The following is a 10,000-nucleotide window of genomic DNA, read 5'->3' as shown; positions in this document are numbered from 1 at the left end:
TTAGTAATTATCTTTTTTCTTCTTTCATTCTTCCTTCTTTATTTTTTTTTTTTTCGTGTTCATTCTTTCCTTTTGCGTTCTCTTCTCTTCTCTTCTCTTCTCTCTTCTTTCCTCTCCTTTTTATTCTTTCTTCTTTCATTTATCCTCTCTTACTTTTTCTCATTACTTTTATTACTTTTTTCCTTCTTTTTTTTCTTCCTTCACACCACCTCCTCCTCCTCCTCCTCCTCCTCCTCCTCCTCCTCCTCCTCCTCCTCCTCCTCCTCCTCCTCCTCCTCCTCCTCCTTTCCAAATCCTCTTCCAGATGTTCTTCCTCTTTCACACTTCCTTTCTTCCTATTCTTTATCCCTCCTCCTCCTCCTCCTCCTCCTCCTCCTCCTCTTTATCCTCAAATATTCCCAGCATTACGCCTTCCGTGAGAAACCCTCCCCTCTCTCTCTCTCTCTCTCTCTCTCTCTCTCTCTCTCTCTCTCTCTCTCTCTCTCTGGTAACGCGCTTGTCATTGGCTGGCTAAGAGATCGACTTTCATCATAACATCTCGGCTCGTCCAATCAGGAGGCGCCACGTCACAGATGCTTCATTCTGATTGGTCGAGAATTTTTTTTTTTTTTTTTCCTTATTATTTTTATTTATTATTTTTAATTGTCACTTGGTTGTGTGTGTGTTCTTGGTTGTATTGGAGGTACGAGAGGGTGTGGGAATTACTCTCTCTCTCTCTCTCTCTCTCTCTCTCTCTCTCTCTCTCTCTCTCTCTCTCTCTCTCTCTCTCGTAGTTAGGGTTAGAGAACTCGGGAGAGGAAGTAAGAAGAGTGGTTTGGAGAGGGAGGGAGAGAGGAGGGAAGTTCTCTCTCTCTCTCTCTCTCTCTCTCTCTCTCTCTCTCTCTCTCTCTCTCTCTCTCTCTCTCTCTCTCTCTCTCTCTCTCTCACACACACACACACACACACACACACACACACACACACACACACACACACACACACACCTCCTCCTCCTCCTCCTCCTCCTCCTCCTCCTCCTCCTCCTCCTTCCTGGAAAATGAAGGACAAAGGGGAAAAACTAAGAAGGAAAGAGGGGAAAACACTGATAATATCTAAGACACACTCCATTCACCCCGAGGGGAAAAGAGGGGAAAACAGTTACTTTTCCTGACCGCTGGGTGATATTTCTGAGGGAGAGGGGAAAGAGAGAGAGGGAAGTAGTGTATGGCAGAGGGAAAGAGAGAGAGAGGGAGAGGAAGAGGGGAAAGGAAGGGAAGTGAGGGGAAAGAATGGTAGAGGAAACAATTATTGGGAAGAACGTGAGCTGGATACGAGAGAGAGAGAGAGAGAGAGAGAGAGAGAGAGAGAGAGAGAGAGAGATCAAAGAGAAGGAGCTGGAGGGGGTTTGTTAAGTGGGGATGAGAGAGAGAGAGAGAGAGAGAGAGAGAGAGAGAGAGAGAGAGAGAATCTTATTCCAGACATTAAAGAAAATAAGACAAAATAAAAAGAACAAAAAAATAAATAAAAAAAGAATATATGTAAATTTCTAGGTACCAGAACAGTATTGGGGAAACTTTCAATTTGGTATATCGACTTTCTCTCTCTCTCTCTCTCTCTCTCTCTCTCTCTCTCTCTCTCTCTCTCTCTCTCTCTCTCTCTCTCTCTCTCTCTCTCTCTCTCTCTCTTTTATCTGAGCTAATGAGGAAACTTGAACGTGTCACCTGAGAGAGAGAGAGAGAGAGAGAGAGAGAAAAAGAATAATGGTATATTGAAGAAGAGGGTGAAAGTGTGTGTGTGTGTATGTGTGTGGGGATGAGAAAGGTGTTTTGAGAGAGAGAGAGAGAGAGAGAGAGAGAGAGATTTTACACTTTCATGTTATTTTATGTGCGCATAGAAACGCACACACACACACACACACACACACACACACACACACACACACACACACACACACACACACACACACACACACACACACACACACACACACACACACACACACACACACACACACACACAAGCAAGTGACATACAGAAGGTGAAGGTGATGACCCCGATTCTCTCTCTCTCTCTCTCTCTCTCTCTCTCTCTCTCTCTCTCTCTCTCTCTCTCTCTCTCTCTCTCTCTCTCACGGCGACTCCTTTAAAGGTAGGAAGGAAAAGTTCTCTCCAGTGTGCCTGCGTCTGATGGAGAGAAGGAGGGAGGGAGGGAGAGAGAGAGGAGAAAAGGAGAGAGAGGGTGGAAGAGAAGGAGAGAAGGAAGGAGGGAAGGAAAGAAGGAGGGACAAAGGTCAGAGGATAAAGAGAAAGCGTACAGAGAGAGAGAGAGAGAGAGAGAGAGAGAGATTGGAAATAAAGAAAAAGGAGAATAGATTTTTGCTGTTATTTTTGTTGTTGTTTTATCTACTTGTTTTATTGATCTATTTTTCTTTTTCGTTTTTTTATTTTCTTTTTGTTGTTTTACTCCGTGTGATAATTTCTTTCTATTCCTTTTTTGTCATGTTCCGTCATACATCATCTCCTCTTCCTCTTCCTCTTCCTCCTCCTCCTCCTCCTTTTCTCCTGTTTCTTCTTCTCCTTTTTCCTTTTTCCTTCTTATCTTTTATATCCTGCTCCTTCTTCTTCTTCTTCTTCTTCTTCTTCTTCTTCTTCTTCTTCTTCTTCTTCTTCTTCTTCTTCTTCTTCTTCTTCTTCTTCTTCTTCTTCTTCTTCTTCTTCTTCTTCTTCTCCTCCTCCTCCTCCTCCTCCTCCTCCTCCTCCTCCTCCTCCTCCTCCTCCTCCTCCTCCTCCTCCTAAACAATGAGCAACCTTAAAAGGACACAACCACCTCTACTTTCACTCCAACTTAGATGTGCTGTTTACTCACACACGCACAGAGAGGGGGGGGAGGGGAGGGAAGGGGAGGGGGTAGGCCTATACACCCTCGTTACCGGCCACGTAATGAACTAGTTAGCATCTGGTAGTCCTATTATCACCTGGCGTTTAATTAAGCACGAAATTACCTTCATCCTTGCCTCTCCTCTCCTCTCCTCTCCTCTCCTCCGCCCTGCTCGCTCCCCTCTGGCTGATCAAGTTAGGGGAGAGATGAGGGAGAGGGAAAGGTTATTGGGAGTGTGTGTGTGTGTGTGTGTGTGTGTGTGTATGTGTGTGTGTGTATGGCTGGTTCACTATACTGTAAGAGTGTGGTATAGAGTGGTGGTGGTTGTGGTAGGTGGTGTGTTACGGTTGTGATAGTAATAGTAGTAGTATTAGTAATGAGTGGTAGTAGTGAGTGACAGGTGCAGTACTATATAGTAGTGGTGTTGAGAGGTGTGCAGTGTTGCCGCTAACAGCTGTGCCTTGCTCCCCAGGTGACGTGATGACGGGCGTGTGCTTCGTGGGTCTGTGGGACGTGCGGGCGCTGCAGGGGTTCGTGCTGGCGCCGCTGTTCTTCTACCTGGTGCTGGGCACGGCCTTCCTGCTGACGGGCTTCGTGTCGCTGTTCCGCATTCGCACCATCATGAAGCACGACGGCACCAAGACGGACAAGCTGGAGCGTTTCATGGTGCGCATCGGCGTGTTCAGCGTGCTGTACACCGTGCCCGCCACGGTGGTGGTGGCCTGCCTCTTCTACGAGCAGGCGCACCACGACGAGTGGATGGTGGCGTGGCAGCGTGACAAGTGCTTGGCGCGCGAGGAGCCCTGGGTGGCCTACAGCATCAACTGTCCCCCGGGCGTGGGCCGCGACACGCCCCTGGCGCGCCCTGACTTCGTCTTCTTCATGGTGAAGTACCTGAGCACGCTGGTGGTGGGCGTGGCCTCGGGCTTCTGGGTGTGGTCCGGCAAGACGCTGCTGGTGTGGCGGAACTGCTGCCTCGGCCGCCGCACCGAAAGCTACGTGTGACAGTCCGCCCCCGCCTGGCCCCCCGTGCCGCCTCCCGCCCACGCCCTCACCCCTCAGCCGCCCTCCGCCGCCGCCGCACAGGCCAACCCGTCCGTGGCCAGGCTGCTGCCGGAGGAGGCGGTGCCCTTCAGGCCCTCGCGCACCCCCGAGGAGACCAACTTCTAAGGGCTGAGGGGCGGGCGGGCAGGGGCCAACGCTCCTCCGCCGCCGCCGCCGCCGGGGCGCCGCGTCCTGCACTTACGTAGCAGCCCCGGCCGTGCGACGCGTGCCGCCACAGGCCAGTTCCCGCGCCGCACCGCACATGCCTGCACGCTGCACGCCCGCACGCACGTACGCACGGAGCCCACGTTGGCCCGGCGCCGCACAGCCAGGCGGGGACTGCCCCGCGTCGCCTTCGGAAAGCGACACCAATATATACATATATAAATATTCTTTCCTCTTACTTTGCGTTCACAAAGCTGTCTGTCTGTCTGTCTGTCTCTTGTCACTGTCTTCCTGCACGCTATTGTAGTCTGTTCCTCAACGTGCACGGGCGGCCCCGCCACCCACACACCCACCCACCCATCCAACCACCACGCCCATGCCTGTCCGGGGTGTCTGTGCTGGCTACGAACACACCGCCACCCACACACACTCCCCACCAGACAACACTTCACCTCCACCCACGCCACGGAACACTTGTACTACACCCTCAGCCCACACACCCACGCCACGCCGCCCCGCCCCGCCCCGCCCATCATTGCAACACGTGGGCGGCGCCTCTGCCACCACCACGTTGAGGCCATGTGGGCGGGCCAGCCAGACCCTCCCAGACACGCCCACTCACACACACCCAAACACCACAGTCGTGACCAGACACACCAACATAACACAAAACACTCTTTGTCCCCTCTCCCCCCTCCACACACAAACACACACACCAGCACTATAGCCACAGTCCTTAATGCTTGCACCACCACCACCACCACCACCACCACCACCACCACCACCACCACCACCACCACCACCACGACGCCCGGAACTGAGCCAACTTACCTGATTAGAGAAAGAAATAGCTCACACACCAGTTTTGTAAGAAAATGAAGAGAGTGAAAGAGGAGGAAGACAAAAAAGAAACAAGTTGATACATTTGAAGCGCTCTCTCTGTTTCTATTGATGATATTGCTGATGATACAAACTCGCTAGTGTTGCGGAGGTCATTCAGGCTTTTATTGTATTTTATCATAGTTTTGTTGTATTTATTTTCTATTTTTATATCTAATTTTTTTTCCATTTTTTTTTCTATTTATTTATTTTATTATCATTTTTTTTTTTTTTTTTTTTAGTGTGACAGTAAGTGGATATTTTCTCACACACACACACACACACACACACACCAGAAGCATAACTCTCTTTTAAGTATATTTTTATCAACTTTATTCATTCATTTTTATATTTCCTTCACTTCCACCAAACAAACAAACAAACAAACAAACAAAAAGTAGATAAACTGGAACCATACGTGTACTAGACAATCTTATTATTTTTATTTTTTTTTTTTTTTTTTTTATTTTATATATTTTAACTGGCTGGGTTTAGTCTTAATATTCATGTACGTATGTATGTATGTATGTATGTGTATGTATATCTACCCTTAGTTCTATATACTCATGTACGTCTATGTGTATCCAGTAATGATTCAGAATACACACCGGTATACATAACCCCCCCTTCCCCTTCCTATTACTCTCCCCCCTCCTCTTTCCCCTCAGATTCACCATGATGTCTTTTTTTCTTTAATTTCCCCTCAGATCACAATATTTTCACCATTTTCCCCTCAGATCACAATGTTTTCACCGTTTTCCCCTCGGATGACCATAAAAATTCACTATATTTCCCCTCAGAATAACTATAATGTCATTTTCTCCTTTAATTTCCCCTCAGATCACATAATTTTCCTCATTTTCCCCTCAGATCACAATATTTTCACCATTTTCCCCTCAGATCACCATAAAATCCACAATATTTCCCCTCAGAATCACTATAATGTCACTTTCTCCCCCCCCCCCTTCCTATTACTCCCCACCTTCACCCCAGTATGAACTTAAGGGGCGGGGCACTTAAGGGTGAAGGGGTCACTCATGTGTATGTAAGGTGTGTGTACGTTTTTAATTTACGTACACAAACGCACACATTTTTTTATGTGTACTCAGTCATCTGCTTAGCTCTTCCCCTCTTTTTCCCCTCTTTTTCCTCTTTTTCCTCCCTTTTTCCTCTTTTTCCTCCCTTTTTCCTCTTTTTCCCTTCATTTTCTTATCCCTTTTCCTGTGACATCCCCTATTCTCTTCCATTCTCTCTTCTTCCTCTTTTCATATCCTTTTCCCATTTTCTTCCTTTTCTTGTTCCTATTTCTCTGTTTTATCCCCCTCTTCTCCTCTTCCATCCTCTCATATCTCTCCTTTCCCTCCTTTACTCCTTACTTCTTTTCTCCCTCTCTTCTTCCCCTTCTTCCTCTCCATCTTTCCCTCATACTACCTCATCTCCCCTCACCCTCCTCCCCTTCTTATCTCCCTCCTTTCCATCTTCCTTCTCTCCCTTCCTTATTCTCTTCATCTTTCTTCCTCACCCTCTCTCCCTCCCCTTTTCTTCCTCCTCGTCTCTCCTCACTTTTATCACCCTCCTCTTCTTCCTTACCCTCCTCCTCCATACTCATCCCCTCTTCTTCCCTTCCCCCCCTCCTCCTCTCTTTCTCCTCCTCCCTACCCCACCTCCCCCCCTTTTTCCGGCAGGTGTGTTGATGAAAAGGTGCAATTTTGTTACGCATTCAAATTTTTTTCTATTTTATTTTTTTTCTTATTTTTCCTGATAATATTTCCCTCTCGTATTATTTATTTATTTTTCCTTTTTTTTCTGTTTTTCCTCACTTCAATCTGCATTCCTTTCTTTCTTTCTTTCTTTCTTTTCCTTCCTTCCTTCCTTCCCCACCCCCTCCCACGCCGCCGTATGGTAGTGACATGTACATAGTATTTTCTAAGTCAGTGTACGGTTTAGAGAGTACAGTTTTCCCTCCCTCCAGTTATAGAAAATGGGGAGAAGTTAAGGTAAAGAGCAACATATTTTCAAAACTAGAAAAGAAAACGTTTTGTAGAGTGTAAATTTTTAAAGGTTTCAAAATAATATTGTCATGTTTTATTATTATTATTATTATTACTATTATTGTTAGGGAGTTATTGAATGGAGAAGAAGAATTAGTAGTGTCTATATTTTCTCATACTGTTTTTATATAAGCTTTTTAATTTTTTCGTTTGTATTTTATTAGACAGTTGATATAGAAAGCATTTTGTAATCTTGTCTTTGTAATAATATTTGTTTTCATTTTAGTTTATTTTTGTCTATTTTGCTTTGTATTATATTTTTTTTATGTCAACAATTTAGTCAACAAGTTTTCCTGGATTGTATAAAAGGTGTGTTTACAAATAGTGTGTTTGTATTGTCACATCTCTTCACTTCAATTACACAAACAAATGTAACAATGTCAGGTTTTCCTCGTTGTAGTTATTCATTTGCTTTCATTAATATTCTTTTTAATTGACCGTCATCACAATCTTTCCTTTCACTCAATATGAAAACTAAACATTATTATTTCTCTTCCAATATTTTCTTTCCACTAAACATTAAATAGTAACATTTCTTTATTTATTTTTTATTTTCATTCATTTTTTCATTTATTTTTTACCACTAGACATTAAACTAGTATTTCTTTATTTATATTTCTATTTATTCATTATTTTTATTTCATTTATTATTATTATTTCAGACACCAAACACGATCTTTTCTTCCTTCCTTTCTTTACTTATTTCTTTATTCATTATTTCATTCATTTTTATTTTATTTTCATCTTTTTATCGTATATACAGAATAACTCCTTTGTACCCAAGCAATAGACAGGGACGTAGAAGTGTGTATGTATGTGTGTATGAGTGACTGGCCTATGTATGTATGTATGTATGTATGTATAAGTACCCACAATACACTTCAAACCATGTCCGACTGTTACTTAGAGGTGTAAGTGTTGGCCTGTATCCTGTAGTGTTTATAAGTGAGAGAGAGAGAGTGTGTGTGTGTTCTAATGTTACTCTGGAAAATCAAAAAAATATATAGAAGTATAATCAGAGAGAGAGAAAGTTGTGTATATATTATTTAAGTGTTGAGTTACTTGTGAGAGAGAGAGAGAATGTGTGTGTGTGTGTGTAGTTATTTTGATGTTGCGCTGCGCTGTTTGGTACAAAAGTGCTTCGGAATGGTCGCTTCTTCTTCTTCTTCTTCTTCTTCTATTACTACTTCCTCTACCTTTCCTCCGCTGGTGAAATGAGAGTGGCAGGTGTGGTGGTGATGTGGCCTTGTCTGTCTGTCTGTCTGGCCACACCTGCCCCCGCCACCACACCACACTGCCCCGTCCTCTCTTGCTCGCCTTTCAACATTGAGGGAAAAAAGAGAATGGGTACAGCAAAGAAAACGGGAAACGCATTCTAGTGGTTATTTTTCTTGTTTTGTTATTATTGTTCTTTTTCTTCTTTTTCTCGTCGCATTAAAAAAACAAGTCTATATTTTTTATTATCTAAATGACGCACCACTTAACCCATTTTCTCTTTTTAACTTATTTTTTTCGTTTATTCTATTCTATCATTTATTTATTACTATTATTATTATCTTATTTTTAACCAGCTAATGAACGAAAACTGTCCTTACGTTTCCTTCTTAAATGTTACGGGCGACTCTCAAACCAGCCAGCCAGCCAGCCAGTCAGCCAGCCAGCACTAGGTCGCAATGTTACTGTGTTATGTATGTTGTAGTGACTTAAGATGTATATTGACTCTTACTATACTTTGAAGCTATGGTTAATGGGCGATGGAGAGGGAGGGGGGTGTATGTAAGGGGTGGAAAGGGTAAAGGGGTGTTCTAATGGTGTGTGGTTTGTGTGCCATTGTAAGGGTGTTATTGCTACCATTATTATTTTTGTTGTAGTTATTATGGTTACTACAACTATGATATTGTGCAGTGTGTGTTATTATTTTTTTATCAATATTATAACTACTACTATTACTTTTGTATCATAACTGTACAATTAAATACCCATTCTTTTAATTATTACTATTATTACTATTACAAGTACTATGATATTACTACTACTACTACTGCTACTACTACTACTCTGATGTGCAATGAAAAGTTTGTACGTATGTTGTGTTACTATTACTACAACCACCACCACTGCCCTGCCCCGCCCCAAAACCCAGCCCCACCCCACCCCGCCCCGCCCCGCCGCCGTTGTTAGACATAAGGAAGGGCTCTGCTGCGTCAGTCCGCCCTTATATAAAAACAAATAGAAATAAAAAAAATATATATATAACTTAAATGTATTACAAAAAATAATAATAAATAAATAAACCAGAGACTCTAGTACGTCCAGAAGAGCTTGTGTGTGTGTGTGTGCGTGTGTGTATGTAATTAGATGTACATTGTGTGTATATAAGGGACTGATGATGATGATGATGATGGGGGGGAGGGGGGGAAAGGGGGCAATATTGGGGTCTTTTATAAATGTTTTGTATATAGTCAATGAATAAAGGAAGAGATCTCAATTCCTTGTTTTATTTCTCTTCTTTATTTTTATTCATTTATTTATTTGTATCCTTTTCGTTATTGTTAATTTTTTCTCGTCTTTTTTTTTTATCCTTTCTTCTTTATTCCTTGTTATTAATTACTTTTTTTTCTTTCCTTGTTATTGTTCTTATTTCCATTCCTTTTTTTTTCTCTCATTTCTTTTTCTTTTCTTATTCCGTTTATCTTTTTTTTTTTTTTTTTTGATTTTTTTTCTTTTCCTTGCATTCCTTCCTCCTCCTCGTCTTGTTTCTACTTCCTACTCTTCCTCTTCCTCCCTACTACATTTCTTCCTGTTTCTCCTTCCTACTCCTTATCTTCCTCCCTTCTCCTCCTTTATTTCTTCCTCCTTACTACACTTCTTTCTATTTCTCCTCTCTATTCCTTCTCTTCCTCCCTCCTCCACTTTTTTTCTCTTCCTACTACACTTCCTGTTTCTCCTCCCTACTCCTCTTCCTCCTCCTCCTCCTCCTGTGTTTCTTCCTACTACTCTTCTTC

At 43.2% G+C, this 10,000-nt stretch overlaps 1 protein-coding gene across 1 annotated transcript in view; it reads left to right on the top strand.

Annotated features, from left to right (window-relative positions):
* The window catches only part of LOC123517110 (frizzled-2-like), a 53,637-nt gene extending 47,332 nt beyond the window's left edge, over positions 1–6,305 (top strand). The window contains exon 2 of the mRNA XM_045277013.1: positions 3,329–6,305. Within this exon, the coding sequence (XP_045132948.1) occupies positions 3,329–3,861 (533 nt within the window). The 3' untranslated portion in view covers positions 3,862–6,305. The remainder of the gene's footprint in view (positions 1–3,328) is intronic.
* Positions 6,306–10,000: the final 3,695 nt, after the last annotated feature.

The sequence above is a fragment of the Portunus trituberculatus genome, chromosome 6 (genome assembly GCF_017591435.1).
Source record: "Portunus trituberculatus isolate SZX2019 chromosome 6, ASM1759143v1, whole genome shotgun sequence".
Lineage (NCBI taxonomy): Eukaryota > Metazoa > Arthropoda > Malacostraca > Decapoda > Portunidae > Portunus > Portunus trituberculatus.
This window is presented reverse-complemented; position numbering and strand designations above follow the sequence as displayed.